Genomic DNA, 17,560 nt, shown 5'->3' with positions numbered 1-17,560 from the left:
GACTGTTCCAGAAGTGGTTATGTTACCCATATTAAAACACAGTTATAAAATATGGATTCAAATTTGATATTCAGTTTTAACATATACTACTTTTCCTCCCTTTTTCATGTGTAAATTGAAATAGTATATGTAAGTTCCTGAATTGCCTTGTTGTTTGGAGACAGAAGGACAAGATACAGGAAATATTCGTTAATCATCTCCTTCTTGATTTGAGAGGAAAGCTGTGCTAATATAACTAGCCTGACTTAGTCAGTCAGTAGTTCAAGCAAGCTGGAGTAACATCAAAAGAAAACTTACATTGTACCTGCTCTGCTGTACCAATATCGTTGACAGAAGAATTTCACCTTCTAGAAGGTTGATCCAAAACTATTAATAAATCTACTGCATAGTTACAAATGTTTCAAAGAGATAAAAGGCTTTGTAATTGAATATCTGCAGTTTAAATTTTTTTTTCTTAATTCTAATGCTAATTTTTATACAAATACTTCAGTAGAGCTAAAAGAAACCCACATTTTCTTGGAATCAAGTGTAAAAGGAGGAACAGAATTGAATCTGAACAGTAAACTTTACTCTAGCTGTTCATGGTAAAGCATTTCTTCATGCTATTGTGCAACTAAATACCTAGTCGTCATTTATGAACCCATTTACTTAAAAGTATTTTCCTAAATCAATATACAACTTTAGTATATACTTTTTTTTTCATTTAGCAGAAACAATTGTTTATACATTAGGAAATTACATTACAACAGTACTACTTAATTTCTGCTATATTATCCTATAGAAAAGTTCAAAAGGTCATTTTCTTTTGCTAATATCATAGGTTGTAGATGTCAACACGAGACAAAGATCACAGTTCTGTAGCTTACAATACTCAGCTTTTCATCAATACAGTGTAAAAGTACTGGCAAGAAGAAAAAGGCAACAAAAGGAAAGAATACCTCAAATATAGATTAGATTATAATTTATCTTTCATTCCTACTTGTAAAATTCTAGAAAGAATATCCTGTGTAATTTACAGCTAACTTTTCTATTCTAAAATAAAACATGCAGGAAATTCTCAGTTTATCAAACATATGCAGAGTTCCTCTATACTTGGACACAAGGTAGAATATTTTGTTTGACCCTATAGATTACTACAGAAAATACTTTATGGTTATATATATAGTTTTGAATATAATCAAAGCTTACATTTTTATTCACAATAAAGTTCTCTCTCCAATTTATACATCTAATGTAATTCTATTACATGGAAATAATTCCCAAAATTTTATGTGTATTTTGTAAACAAGATTTATCTTATACTCACAAGTAAGGTCCCATAGTTGAAAAGAAACTCCTCTGTGACTATCTGGGGACGAAATACCTATTTGAATTCAGAAAAAGTTGAAAATAATACATTAAATGCTTATCTTATGACCAAAGTAAGATGTATTTCACAGCCATGTTAAGAGGACAAAACATGTATCTGCTTCTATCATTGGAGTTGCCTTCCAATGTGCAAAAAATAAGGCTTACATCTTTAATGCTATTACATAGCTGAAATACTCATCAACATATCTACACATTAATAAGAGTTCTATTTTATCCATTCTGATCATGACTGGCAGAAATTAGATCTTGGGAAACAGCAAGCATTTGCCCTTTGTTTAACAGTTTTTGCAGGGGGTGGGAAAAATTCTACCTGGGATGTCACAAGATGAAGCACTACAGGCATCATAGGAAGGCACATCTTCAGCTGTTTAGCCTGAACTGTTGATGGGTGTTTACGTCCAGAGACGTTAGTTAAGGCAGTGAGAATGTCACCTACAGAAAACAATATTTCAGACTGATCTAACATAACTGCTTTACTAAACAACAGCAAATGACATATAAAACAGCTCTGTTCCAGTATCCACTGTTCAAACCAGTCTTGTCCATCCTGCTGAAAGTAGTGTTCATGTGATTGCATGATAAATCAGGCTGATCCAGCACTTTCCTAGCTCAGTGTTCAGCCAGGCCAATTTCCTGCTGTGGCTACAGGGACAGGCACACAGTGAGGACAGAAATATAAGACAGGTGTAGAAGCAAAAATCAAATTATCCTTCTTGGCAGGGTGGACATACTGGCTGTAGGTGGCTACATATGCATAGAATTATATTCCTGAAATGGATGCGATTCTATTTCCAGTGAAATAAAAAGCAAAACTCTCATGACTTCCAGCTGACCCAGAGCTGAATTCACCATGATTACTGGGTGACATAATGCTCAAGCAGCATGTTTTTCCTGCCGCATAGTACTACTGAAAGAATGAAATTAACTTCCTCCCCTTCCCAGCAAAACATCTTGCCACCAGCCATGCACACACACATTCTCATACACAAGTTTAACAATGATGCAAGTGACCTAAAGCAACAGGAATTCTCATGTTCTCATAAAAGAGGTAGCAGGTGGTCAATGAGAGAACTTAGTTGCCTCCATAACAAACCCCAGACACAATAATGAGGGAACAAAATTTTAATTGCAACAGTGAAGAGAATACTTCAAACTTCAGAAGAGACATATAAAATCAAGGAACATTATGCTAAATTTGTGTTACTTTAACTATTGTCTCAGAAAAGCAAGATCTCTTCTGCATGGGATAAACAGAAGCAGCAGGAGAAAAGTCACAGCTCGTATACAAAGAAGAAAAATTCTGTTCCTATAACCTGAAAATATTAAAAGCCAAATCCTGTCTTGAAAAACACTTACTACATCTTTCTCCCCTAACAAGAGGGCTGCACAAAACTGTAAAAGGGAAATCACATAGACATTAAACAAATAAAGGACAGGATTCAGTATTTTATATGATTTTCATGCCAGCAAAGGCCCTTCCTTTCAGAGCAAGTCAGAGTTTATTCATGTTGAATAATAGCAATGCTTTTCTTCTGCTCCCATGGAGTTCAATTTTCAACATAAGTAGAAACGACAGAGCCTGGCACTAAAGTAGGTTGTAACAATACCTAGCCTTAAAGATTTGATTCATTCTGTAATACACTACTCAAGAAAAATAAAGCATTGCCTAAAACTTTTTAAATACATAAACCAAAATGTTGGGGGTTTTATCAGATTTTTAACAGATTTTTGTTCTGAATTACTCACAATACTGTATTTCAACAAGACCTCTCCATGGTTAGCAACAAATAATTTAATGAACAGTCTACTCTCCTGTGTTTTAAGGCCTATATAATCAGCATATTTGCCAATTTTGCAGTTGATACATAGATCGATACGGTTGCTTTAATTTTCAGCATGATCTAAGCAATTTATATCTACTTCCTAGAAATAGGTTAAATAGTATAAATGCAGAAATAAAATTACTTTCTTTCCTACAACAACTTAAAACTTTGAAAATTATCCACAAGATGAACAATTCATTTAATTTGTTTAAATGTATCTTTAAGGCCAATTTCTACAATTTGTTAATCTATTTGGATTATAGCTACATCTGGTGGAAGAAGATGGAATCAGTAAGAAGCTTACATATAAGCATATTAAAAAAGCCAGCTAGGATTAATTCTAAATCAACAGTTAAACTGCTTTTAACTGTTCCAGTTTGCAATTCTGATTGTTTGTTGGGTTTTTTTTGGAGTCCATGGATTTTACCTCCTCAAGCAGAACATGCTCCTTTATCGTTCAGCAAAAAAAGCAAAAAGCCTTCTAACAAAGTGGACAAATACAGATAGCTTAATCTTAATAAAAAACAATCAACACACAAATCTAGTTTGGAAAGGAAAATAAAGTGTAAAAATTATGCTTGATATATCAGTTGTCAACTATGTACTGAAATTGTACATCAGTAGTAAAGCACCCAGCAGAATACATGCTAAAGCAGTTGATGTATTATAGTGATAGTTACTATATATTTGATGTACAGTACTTTCAGGTTCTAAGAAAATATCACGGCCTACTATATTAGTTGCCTATAGTACACATAGACAGTACGAGGTGAATTGCTGCCTCCAACATTTATAGTCTGAGACTTCCAAATCCTGAAATACAGTCAATATGCAAACCTGATATTTAGTTAGAAAAAAGGGATCAGGTGTTTGCAGCAAGGCAAAAATTTGCGTTGTCATAGGAAGGAAAATTTATTTTAAAATAGCAGCATGACATTTAGGTCTACTGACTTTTGCAGTGCTAACACTTCATTTTCAATGTTCTAGTGATAATGTAGAGAAGGTGAAAAATAAATCAGGTATCATCTAATCAGAAAATAATTTTATGAAAAGAATTTTTTATCATTTAATGACAAAACATACACAATCAAGGTTGGTTTTGCCTCCTTTCTTTTCTTGAATACTCACAGCACTTCCTTCCTTATCTTCCTGTTTAGCTTTCTTCCTCTATTCTGTGGGAGATCTCACTCACCAGTTTTGATAAGAATCTTAACAATGATTCAGACTGGCCACACCAATTTCATACTTTCTGATTCCTTCCTTTTTGTCTCCTTCTTTTTACATTCTCCCTTTTTCCTTCCTTCCATCCTTCCCTCCCCTTCTCTTTCTCCATCCCTTCTTCCCCTCTACCCTTCCCTCTGCTCAGTTTCTTCCCTTCTCCTCCCCTCCTCTTTCCTTCCTCTTCTTCCTACCCTCCTCTCACCCTTTCCCCTCTCCCCCCTCCTCCCGCTTTCCTTCCTCCTTCTTCCAGTTCCTCCCTAACTCCCTTCCTTATCTTCTTTCCTTTCTTCCTTCATTCACTCATAATTATCTTTTTCAGACAAAGCCCTCATCTTTCCTCATAAAACACCGGCACTGCTTTTTCCAGGAACAACAATCCCACTATTCTTGCTCATCTAGGGGAACTTCTGTGACATTTCTTTTATTCAGTATCAATCCTACATTCAAATCTCACCAACAGACGCTCCTTAATTTTTCAAGATTTTATCTATTATTTTTTTGCAAATGGCCAAAATTCTCATGCTGTCTCATCACCTTGTCTTGACTGACTTCCCAGATTCTCGAACTGATTTTTTTTCTACTCCAGTTTCTTCTGTGGTTCCCCAATGAGCTCAAATTATGTACTACGATTTGTAGGTTTTGTCCTATTTGCATGCATGCCCCAGTACCTCATCCCCTCTTCCCCAGTACCTCATCCCCCTATGACAAGTTTGAGCATAATTCAATGATGACAGGACTTCAGCTGCTATATCCAAGCAAATTTGTTTGAACACATATGAACAGCACAAAGTTCAAAGTAACTTTATATCATTCTAAAGGCTCAAATGCTAGTGAAATTTGAGCAGATATTCACAAAATTGTCCAAATGCATATTCTTGGTACAAAAGCCACTTTGCTGGAACTGCAGGTCCTTACTCCCAAGTATAAGGGACGGGCTCGACGTACTAATGCTCTCTCAGAGAAAATCTTTGCATCTTTCCTTATGCATAAGCAAATCAGTTTCAGACATCTAGAACAACTGAAGTATCTAGGCTGAAATTTCCCAGAAAAATTGCCTGAAGCAAATACTCAACATAGACGTTCCAGTGTAAGGGATTAATATGTACTCACAGATATGCCCCACTGCATCTCTCCTAGCTCTGTGCTTCATGAAGCAAATCTACTCTTAGGTTTTTCAGTGTTTGGAATATCTTTAGAACATTGATAAAACTTCTTGTACATTTGGGCCTCATTCCTGACTGAGTTGATGGGGCTACCATTCAACAAACATGAAAATATTAACATAGAAAATCATGCATTCCAATACAAAATATATGATTGTGAAACAACTAAAACCAACCTCATGACGTTAGTCTCATGCAAACTTTACATAATCAGACAATACAATCTTTCCACCTGTATATGCAAGGAGATATTTGTTTCTCAAGGGAGTAAGCAAAAGTAAGATTTGTTCAGTGAACCAATGAATTTACCTAGAATTCCTGGCAGCTCCTGCACAATGTGATAGATGAGGAGATCCAGGCATTTTGACAGGTATTCACTGCCACCTTGCTGCTCTTTTCCTGGCGTGGTCTTTCTGCTGTCTCTTTCAATATACATCACAAGCCTACATTTAAGCAAGTGCAAAACATTACCTCTCATAACAAAAAATGGAACTATATCTCAAAAATACTACTGAACCAGACACTTCTAGCATCTGTGCTTACAATCAAGACAATATATTAGTTCTCTGCTGCTCTGCAATTCTGTTGAAATTTTAGACTTTTTCTTTCGAATAAATCAGTTTTTAAAATAACACAAATGACTGAGTCAACAAACAAGAGGAAAGCAGCCCTTAAGCTACTGTAAAGAAGGGCAACTCTACCAGTTTAAATTAATATATGATGTTAACATAAGGAGTGAATCCCTCTGCAGACTTAGACAGAGATATACTAATTTTAAAACTAACTTTATTTTGAAATATATGACCTATATGCGCAATATGAGCAAAAGAATAAAGACACCAAGAATTCCAAAAGCAAGAACAATTTATGTCAGTGTAGGAGATTAATTTTTCAGTCAAGAAAAATCATGCTACATAAATCATGTTACATAGATCATACTACAACCTATCAAAATGTTAGCATTAGTTAGAACAGCCATATTGAAAGAGATAAAAGTCCAGACTAGCCTTACATCCTCTCTCTAGAAATCTGGTGTTCAAGATCTCCAAAGACAAACCCCATGCTTACACTCGAACTGACAAGTGCTGCGTAGCTATGCTGTTCTGCAGAATGACATTTCTCACAGTAAACTATGGTAACTGATTTATTGGCCATTGGCTAACTTACAAGAGATTGCTTTAATAATACACCTGTAACAGAATGCTTCAGGCAATATTTTAAAATGCTCATTTGAATAGACAGAAGGGCCAGACTTCCCTTTAGGGGCATAATATTGACATCTTTGTTTCACATTCAAACTCCCTGGGGGTCCTGTGCAAAGAACCATCATTCACTGGTGAGTGAAATTCATGCTCTGCTTTTTGAGACTGTACTTCAGCATTTTTTATTTTTTTTTAAACCCCTTCTTATAATAAATGCTCTTTTATAGAAGTATGAAAATAACTTATTTAAACTGTCTCAAGTGTACATAACAAAACTGCAGGGCGTACAAACACAAAATTTTATCCCAGGAACTATGTATTTCCATCAAAAAGCTACTTTAGTCAGAAAACTAAAAAACACCTAAGAATGCATTTTTCAGGATGACTTCTCTAAACAATGATGACTGTTATGGAATATAAACAATGCATGACTGTTATGGAATACTACGACTCACCTTATCCTTCCTGAACTGTGCTACAAAGACAAAGATAGAGATAAATCAAAAGACCCTTCTCCAACTACCTTTCACCTCTGCAATAGCCCAGATGCAAGACACTGAGCTGCACTTCCCAGAGATTATGGGGACATTTTTTATTTTTCTTGCACTCTCTGGGAATTGTATCAGATTACAAGGAATTTTGATTTGTCTGGGAGAAGACAACTACCTAAATATCTCACATTATGCTTCAAATAGAATTTTCCTTTTTAAAAAAACATTTTTTTAAATTAAAAAAAAAAAGTTTTAATTTAAAAAGTGTATAAAGACCTCTAGGTTTTCCAGACAACCATGTAAATTTTACTGAAAAACTGTTTAATTTTTAACAAAAACATGTTCAAAGATCAGAGTTTGTATGGATTTTTTTCTTGAAGAAAACCCTTCCGTGATTTAACAATCACCTGATTCTATATGGAAATATGTTTAGATCTGTTTCAGTTTTACTTAAAATAGGCTAAACAGACTTCAACATGAAGGGAATTCTTGGAGGGGGGCGCGGGATGGGACAGCGGTTCTTTTTTAAAAAGCATGTTCTACTAGTTAATCACATTTGAGAAGCATACAGAATATGTTCATTTATTCTGAGAGGAAAGATACAAAGTTTATGTAAACTCATGCATTCTCTCTTTTTGTTGACCCTCCCATCACAAAACTGTTTTTCACATAAAGATTTTCTCAAAATACACATAAGTATTTCTTCCCTGACAGTACTTTTCAACTATACATTTTCTCGAGAAAAATGTACAGATCCATATACAGGCAGGAAAGCATTAGTATCATTATTTTCCTTTGACAAATTCCTCAGTCACATGTAGAAGAACTGATCAGTTACTTTTATTGCCTGAAGAATCTCAGTGTTTTGTCTAATGGGCAAAACTATGCCTACGGAAATACATTTATTCAACTCGCATAATGCACACGTTTGTCTTGCACTCAACAATACATGGAAAAGTATGTAAGTGTTACTATAGATAAGTTAAATACGTTAAGGAATAAAACACTGTCTATGAAGCCAAGTTTGATTTTTAAAAAGATTTCCTCAAGTATCTGTATTGCATGATATGGCCATCAGTGACCTTCTACACAAAAAAAGGAAAACAACCCAAGTTTTCTGAGAAAGGATGTGAAGAGTGGAGCAAAAACAGAATTGGAGTTAACAGTCTTGAGTAACAGGAATGCGAATAAAGTCTACTACTTAAACAGAATAAGAACTGTTCATTTATAAAGATGATAAATGGTAAAAAAAAAAAAAAAAAAAAGAAGATTTAGTCAAAATTCAGAAGACCGAGCAGAGACATGGTAAAACATGGTCTTCAAATATACAGAAGTCACTGTAAAAGGAAAGAGGCTACATTATTGTCTGTGCTTAACCTGTAGAATTGACATTTCAATGAGCAAACAACAAGAATTTTTAATTTGTGTTACTAATAGCTAACAATTAGAACACCTGTCAAAAAGAGGTCATGAATACCCACCAATTTCCACCAATCACTAAAAAATATTTCTCAAGCATAATAGACCTTGGCCTGGATCAGAAGAGTAGACTCTGCAACTACTCAAGGTCTCTTTAAGAACTGTTTTCTAAAATTCCTTCATTCCCTTCCACCATTTACCACCAACATCCTTAAAATCAGCTTTAGGTATCAATAAGATTCAGTTACGACTTCACCAGCATCTCATGTAGGCGCCAGATGACTGAACCTAAATGCAGGAGGTCTCCCACTAGCAGTCCTCCCTCTACTTCTCTCTTCAGTTCACTAAGTTCACAGAGAATGACAGACCTCCAAGAATCTAAATGTCTTGCATGCTCTGAGGACATATAGAGGCCATTCACCCCAACAATTCAAAAATCTGGTTTTAGTTAACCTGTGTTAACCAAAAAGGATGAAGATTTAAAACAACAACAAAAAAAACCCACCCAGAATCACCACTCACAAAAATCTCTGCAAAATTATGTATAATTTTGATTACTAAACAAAAGCCTTTTCCAATGTCAAACAAGATTTAACTTGAAGCTGTAAAGACATATGTAGTGTTGCCATGAAACAGTTATTACTGGCTGCTTTGGCATCTGCATCAGATCCTTCAACTGATGCATGCTGAAAAATTGCCTTATACTTATTATCTTTATCATAAACAGATTTTATAATCTAAAGCAATATAAATCCTGTTACAGGGACTAGCTAAAGACAAACTAATAAGTAGAAATTATGCACATTTTACTACATACTCATTATATTTCTCAAATCAAACACCTTCATAAAGAGAATTGAATATATCAAACATTTGCAATAGTCATCCAATTGATAACTGCTTACTGTACTAGCAACTTTGAATTTATAAGTCTTAATTTTGAAGTAACTTTTCTGTCACAGAACTGGAGACATTTAACTAAAATACTCCAATAGGAATTCAACAGTATAAGCCAAAGAATACCCATTATCTCTACTGGGCTTAATAAAATTTTTCCAGAGTTCAGGATATTATGAAAATAGCTGTCTCCACATACTATGAGTCATTTATCCTCTCTCGTGCTACTGTAGCCATCTCACCTTCTCGATGCAAGAGAAAAGTTTTAGTCTAGATGATCTATCCTGTCAAGAGATATTCTGGTCACTGAAGAACATTTATGAAGAAAACATAACAAATTAAGAAAAACAGTTTAACAATTCAATAAAGCTACTAAAAGTCTTGCCTGTTTTTTGCCTAATGTGTTATATTATGTATTGGTCCCTAATCAGCTCCGCCTGGAGCATCACGATAAAACAGCAGGATAAAGCCAAAATTCACAATACAAAATAACACCCCAAATTCACAACACATTCTCTTCAGAAAGGCTACACATTACAAAGCATTATAAATAGAAGAGACCAAATTGTTGATAAAAATTAAAGCTGTTCTCATAATACCCTAGGCATAAATAAACCAATTGTAACTGTCAGTACAGGGCTTCTCTCAGACATTTCTTCAAACACGCAGCTCAGCCCTATGTACTATAACAAGCATATGAATAGCAGCAGTCATTAAAAATCTCACCTCTCAAAAAGTCACTAACGAATCATTAGAGACATTTTACACTAACCAGAACACATCAACTGATAAAACATTTCTGGAAGTATAAAAAGATACACATGAAAAAGAAACTTGGATTCAGTACTTATTCTCTGTGATCTACAGAAATTGGGATACCTACAGATTTGTGAGTGGAGGGGTATATAACAACAGCATCCCACAAGACATCCTCTCACAACGCTTCATGGCATAACTCACCTGCTCCTTCCAATCCAGCCCTCTAGATCCAATGCATAAATCTTAATTCTTCTCAAACATCAATATACGATATGAAGTTATATTTGCTGTAAATGCAATTAGATTTACAGCTATCCTTAAGCCTCATTCTTTTTTACTTTCAGTTCCAAACCTGCTTTATCCCAATACCATTAAAACTGGGTTGACACTACATTTTGCTGTTCTTCATAATGAACAGTAGAAAATACAAATCCAAATAAAATTTCTTTCATCTTACTTCTCCAATCACCCCAACACCTGGAGACAATTTACATTGTAACACAGTCTAATTTCCTCATGTCTGATATGGGACTATTTTTGTGCTATCAGAAGACCCAAAATATACCGTAAGTCAAATATAATTTTAGCGCAGTCATTTCTTGCAAAGTATTTTAAAACATAGAAAAAAATAAACAACATATAGAGCCGAGAAATACTATTTTATGTGTCTATAGTGAAAAAACTATGGATTATACCACACCCCAAAATAAGGAAGGTATGTGACAGACCTTTTCATTTTGCTTTCCCACTATACCAACAACTCACTGTTGCAGTATTTGTTTTGCCCTACCCAAAGCAAAATCTGCTCCTTGCTAATGGCTCACTGGGATCACAAGTTACTTTAAAAGACAGTCTCCCTGTAAGACAGCGTTTTCCCCTTGTGAGTAATCATCACCTGATGACCCCAGACAAAAGAGAATGTTCTTTTCTTGATATCCTCATGAATAAAAGGATTCATATTGCACAGAAATTAGGTCACTCCTAAAACACTGGCTCAAAAATACAACACATTTTAAAGTAATTCAGGTACAACTTTAAAAATAACCATTAAATCTCCAATTATCTTCCATTGTCACCTTACCTTGCTTGACAACTGAGTAGCAACATCTCCCTGTTATTAATTAAAACTTGTAGAAGGACCAGAAAGGCTTTTGCTCGAATAAAAGTTGAAGGACTTTCAAGTAAACGAGTAATGGTAGTCACAAAATCCTTGGTGGAAATAAACACAAATACATTAATTTTATTTTATGGAAAAAGGTTATTTGCACTGTATTTTAACACTGTATACATTTTAAAATTGCTCATTTTCATGTGCATGTGCATTCTATATTCCTAAGGTATTTTTCATGTCACTCATGGCAAAAAAAAAAAATATCCAGAAAACATACTAAATAAATTCTATTCAAGACAGACTGGCCCAGTCCAAGGCTGCTTTGTACATCTTCTCAAAAGCTGCAACAAGTAAGGACTATCTATCTAATGTACTGTGTCCAAAATTGTACAAGATCAACTACAAAATATGATAAAACTTTTATTTTAAAATGTCTTACCTTAAGGATAAATGTAGGATACTTTAATATATTTATTTTAAAAGGAGACTGAAGGATTTTCAGAATACATAAATATTTCAGCACAAACATGATTGTTTGCCTATTAATTCCTATATATGTAGGAAGATTAAAACCAACACCTTTGTTGGACACAACCATGTCTACATCAGACACTAAATTATACAACAAATGCTCTAAATAGATGGCAACACTGCTTCTACCTTCTCTGATTGTTCTTATCTAAACTGATTTTATTTTGGGTTCATAATGTTAATAACATCTTTTCTAGGAACAACCCAAATAAGGACTTGGAAAGAAAGAACTAGGATAAACCACAAGCAGTAAGGAGCCATAACTTTCCTAATCCTATAATCATTCTCCAGCCCTATAATAAAGTCAATTTATAAGATGCTAAGATCCTTGTTAACTTCTTCCTTCCTGTAAATACAAATGAAAGAATAATTTTAAAAGTTTAATAAGGGTAGTGATAAATAACCACAAATATTTCCATGTATAAGTTTAACAATGCTTAGCTGACTGGATTCTGAAATCACAGCTTTCTTCTATTCTTTCTCTCTATTTTGCCCTGTATATTTTAAGGATTTTCTTCTCTTGTTTCTGGAATGTGGCCTGACATGTGGAAAGATGCGAGTTTCATCTGTACTGCCTCAGCTTTCAAGAGAATAAAGCTGAAAATCATCAAAAGGAAAAAGAGTTCTCATATTATGAAGAACAGAATCAAGTATTATGAGTTGTAAAAAGCGTAAGATGAGGATCATTTATGCTCTGTCCAATGATACGTGTTGTAACTCCTGAAGAACCAAAGAAGAAAAAAAGAAATAAAAAAAGGACAACCTCCCCCATATGGAGTATCCTCTACCTCTGAGGAGTACAAATGTCCACTACACACCTGTTATCTTCTACAACAATCAACTGGACTATTTGGTAAAAAGCCAAACCAAACCAACCCACAAAAAAAGCCAAGCCTCCACCTTCAAAGATGACCTTGTCGGCAGATATTTTTGGATCAGCTTTTGATCAGAATGCCTTGTTCTGAAAACACAAACCCTACTTCAAATCTCTCTCCCTCTCAAAAAAAAAACACCACAAAACCAACCCAAAATAAAAAAAACCAACAACAACAAAAAATCAGAAATAAAGAAGTTTAAAATCCTGCTGTGTGATGTGCATTTAACATACCTTTAACATACCAAATATTATTCAAATTGCCTTTCAGTTATTCTGTCAGCAAAAGCAGGAACTTCGTTGTCATAAAACTGAAAATCATCACTGAATGTAATTTATTAGAGACAGCCTTTGCAACAATTAACTATACCTCTTTACAGAGTCTGGAAATGGAACAGGAGTGTAAAAGCTGGCCAACAAACCATCAGATTTTGATCTGGTATCATTCTAACACTGTCTTCAAAAGCAGTTATCATAGGCAGTAACAACAGAAATCACAGAGAAACAAACTGCTATTAATTATTCCAGAACTGTTTTGTTGTATTTCTGTAATTACTTTCGTAAACAGAAGAGTTCCTCAGTCTTGCAGTTAGTATACATAAGCTGTATAAAGTTTACTGCTTTAAACACTTTAACAATTCATGGAGCATGACTTGTAGCTTCTCCAGTATGAACCTGCAGCAGTAAAGTTCTTAAATTATAATCTACTAAAAGCAAAGGTTGACATTTTAATAAAGTGGGGGTTTATGGGGGGTTTGGTGTTTGTTGTTTTTTTTAAATGGAACTACAGAACAACCAAAAGAAGTTTTTACATTAAGAAACCCTGTAAAGCCTCAGAGTTGGTGAAAGAGTATTATATAATGCAACACTGCCTGCTAACATAAATGGATTCAATAGAGTAAGTACAGGAACACCATCACAAAGACACTTGCAACTACAAACCAAAACACATCTGACTATTTTTAGTCCTCATGGTCTCGAAAGCAAGAATATTTCAGTGCTACATGTGGGGGTTACCATGGGGTATGACAAAGCTGTCAAAATCAGTTACATTAGGTGCATCCGGGAATGTTCTAATAATCTAGCTTAAGAAATAGATGTGACATTTTGGATTTGCTTTCCTGGCAGGTTTGAGAACTGCAAAACAGCAAAAGTTTATCCAAAGAAAATCTGAAGCACATCTTTGCTGACCTGCAGGACTCAATAGATCAGAAAAGCTAAAAATGGCTGAAATACCATCTGATACATTAATTATTAATAATTTCACTGTTACATTGTTCTTTCTTCTCCTGCAACTGTTTGATGTATCCATGGAGACTCTGCAGGGTAAGGACACTCTTTTCATTGCGAGTGAATGCACTGTCGATTCCAACAAGATCATTATTTTATATTGGACACTTAGTAATACTGCAAAGCAAGTTTAAAACAAATCACAAAAAGCAATGATGTTTTTGAATTGGCTACACAAGGGGAAAACAGTCAGACCACGATTTCACTATGCAAGAACTGAAGTTGTGATAGTGAGCATTTGTTATATTGTTGCATATTTTCAAACTCTCTACACATTGCAAATGCCTTCATATTGTAAGAGTTACAAAGATTTTGTTAAAGGTATTTATATATTTTTATTAATTCATACTGATATTGATGAAACCATCAACACCAAAGGTAGGTCTTTGTCCACAATCAGGTAAAAGACACAGAACTGAAAAAACTAACTGAAATATGAGGACAATGTTTATAACACATGTATAATGCTTTTTTTCAGCGTCATAATTGGACAGGACCAAGATAAAAAGACACTATGGCCAATGGTGTAGGGAAATAAAGAAACGATGCCATTGTGACAACGTATTGCTGTAACTATCTGAAGAATTTTACTTACCAGTACTTCAGAAAAAACAAACAAAAAATACCCCATCCCATTATCTGACCTCTGAAGAACCTAACCACATTCAAAAAGTTATGTGACTGGTTTTTACTCATTCAAAGGTAAATCTTGACAGCTAGATGAAAGTAATTGGCAATTTATTATTTTTTGGTCTACTGCTATAGTCCACCAAAGATTTTTGATTTTTAGTTCTTTTTTTTGGCTTTTTTTGTTTCCAAGAAACTGAAACAGAAAGGCTCTGTGTCAAGAGAGGGACAAACACAGTCCCTTTTAGCTACTGTAGTTCTCTGAAGATTTACACTAGCATAGCTGACCACAGAATTGCACTTCTTCGTCTTCTGGCTTCTATTTCATAACTGGTTTTATCACTGTTCTTGAAGGGAGCAGAAAACAAGGGCAGCCTTAAGTCTGTAAGCTAAGAGAGATTCCAGATAATGTATACAAAGCTAAACGATCTCCACCTGGAATTGATATCTTTAAGCGTCTTTTAATACGTTGGTTTGCAGCTGTATTAAAAAGTTAGTCACAACTTTATCACTACCTTCTGTGTAACACTGAGGTTCTGCCTCCTAGGCTGCTCTATACAAGAGTACTACAGAAAGCAAAACACTTTGTAGGCCAACACTACCCACTTGTTTATTCTTTTCCCTTCTCTCATTAAGGTGCACTTCTGTGTCATGCTCATGGACTATTGAAAAATGTATAGATTATTAAATTCACTTTTCAGCAATACAATGTTATTACTCCAGCTAACATGATAGTACCTGGCAGTTCAATTCAGGAGCAGGATTCTGGTTTTAGATCCTGTTCAAGAAAAATGGAAATCTAGTTTTTCTTCTAAAATCCTGCTATCTGATTTGAGCAAAATAGACATTCTATGAGATACAGATTTATCTGAGCTGTAAGGCAGATACAGTTACCACATCTGGGCACATGCAGTAAAACTAGACCCTCTACCAATTTTTAAAGTACAATGTTTTTTCAGTTACAGCTTTGGGTACTATTCACACTTGTATTATTAGACAAAAGAATGTCTACATGTTCTAATTGCAAAATTGCAACACTTGCTCAAAAAACACCTATGACAATTCATTAATGATTACAAAGCAATTTTAAACCCACAAAGTGTCAGCTGTTCCCATACTGCATGCCAACAAAATACTTCCTGTTTTCCTATAAGTAGGAGAATTTCAGTATCAGAAAGAGTCCTTTTAACCATATAAATCTTGTACAAACTTCACAGAAAACATCATGCTGTAGCCATATGCTTGTTACACATTGCATCCTTTCACTGAATATTCAAATGAGCATTTTTTGAATATACTTCTCTGATTACGCCACCAACTGACAGTAATGTGCGCTATCAGAAACTGTGACATTATGGGGCAATTTGCCACCTGTTAGTGCTGTAGTAGTGGAATCTCTGGAAAGCTTAAGAACAGCTGACAAACATTTACAAAAACACACTGGCAATTCTGACAAGGCACAGAAACAACTTTTAGTAAGAGAATGAGTGATTTCAGGCTGCAAGAAGTGATGGGTGGAAAACAGTGGATTACTTTTTAATTTAAACATTGTTCTAAAAACAATGTGTAGAGAAACCAAATTGATCTCTCCCAACTAAAGCCTAAACAGATTGTTACAGTCAAGATGACTGTCAGGTTACAACATACATTACAAGAGAGTATCTGATGAAAACATAAGCTAGAGTTCCCATTTTCCTTGTGATTTTTATCCTTTCTAAGCAGAGAGGGATTACTTTCATTTATGAATTGTGCAGACTTACTGCCAAAAAAATAAACACCATTTCTCTAAGCATGTAATAATTTGGTAATCAAAATAGAAAGCTCTTCATCACCTCTTCCTAAAATTATATTAGACATAAATCAGAACCAGTAGTTTTATTCAATGACACTAAAAATAAAACCAGAAGTTATTAAAATGCTAATTTCTGCAAGACATTTCACTTACAAATTGGCCTAAGGTCCTTTAAGGAGAGCAAAAAGTACAGCTTTAGATCCAATCAGGACACTCATTATTTTCTCTTTTAAATGTCTAAGACAGTTATGTCAAATAGCTGTCCTCATGCATTCCTTATTGTTTTTCCTTAGGGCCATTATCAGTTATAGTCAGGCTAGAGTTTTGCGAATTGATTGAATTCTAGCTGCAGCAGCAATTTATATACCAATTAGTACCATCTCTTGAAGATCTGGGAGAAAGAAAGAAAAACTTCTGAATTGATTGAATTCTAGCTGCAGCAGCAATTTATATACCCATTAGTACCATCTCTTGAAGATCTGGGAGAAAGGAAGAAAAACTACACACCTTGTTATTTAGATTTTAAGCAAATAAAACCAACATAAACACATTCCTCATTTCCTGCTTTTCAGATACTTATCATTGAGTTATTTTGAAAACACAAAAACACTACCAGAGCCAACTTTAACTTTCCATTAGTGAAATTCAACGCCAATGAATAATACTAATCTGAAATCAAACCTTTTCTTGAATCAGTCTCTGTAGATGAATCCCACATGACAACATTGCTGAAAACATGGTTAGCATGTACTGCTGAATTTTGCATATTCCATTTGCCAAGGAATTCAGTACAGCTGTTAATCCCACTTTTTCAATAACACTCTGGAAAGCATTAGGTGAGTAACGAGTAATTCTGCACAAAGCCTACAAAAGTGAAAAAAAAAAACAAAACACACCAAACCATCATTATTTAACAGAATTATCATCTCAGGAAAAACAATAGGAATAAAAACAGGTGATGACTTTTCCAAGAGTTTAGGAATATAAAA

The 17,560-nt window shown here is 34.6% G+C and overlaps 1 protein-coding gene across 3 annotated transcripts in view; it reads right to left on the bottom strand.

Annotated features, from left to right (window-relative positions):
- ULK4 (unc-51 like kinase 4) overlaps positions 1 to 17,560 on the bottom strand; it is a 246,219-nt gene that overhangs the window by 155,997 nt on the left and 72,662 nt on the right. For all 3 annotated transcript variants that reach the window (XM_040589959.1, XM_040589958.1, XM_040589957.1), the window contains exons 21-25: positions 17,253 to 17,435; positions 11,428 to 11,555; positions 5,888 to 6,021; positions 1,682 to 1,803; positions 1,307 to 1,363 (exon numbers count right to left, since the gene is read on the bottom strand). In XM_040589959.1, coding sequence (XP_040445893.1) covers positions 1,307 to 1,363; positions 1,682 to 1,803; positions 5,888 to 6,021; positions 11,428 to 11,555; positions 17,253 to 17,435 — 624 coding nt within the window. The remainder of the gene's footprint in view (positions 1 to 1,306; positions 1,364 to 1,681; positions 1,804 to 5,887; positions 6,022 to 11,427; positions 11,556 to 17,252; positions 17,436 to 17,560) is intronic.

Source organism: Falco naumanni, chromosome 4 (genome assembly GCF_017639655.2).
Source record: "Falco naumanni isolate bFalNau1 chromosome 4, bFalNau1.pat, whole genome shotgun sequence".
NCBI classification, from domain to species: domain Eukaryota; kingdom Metazoa; phylum Chordata; class Aves; order Falconiformes; family Falconidae; genus Falco; species Falco naumanni.
Note: the sequence above shows the minus strand (reverse complement) of the source record. Positions and strands in the feature narration are given on the sequence as shown.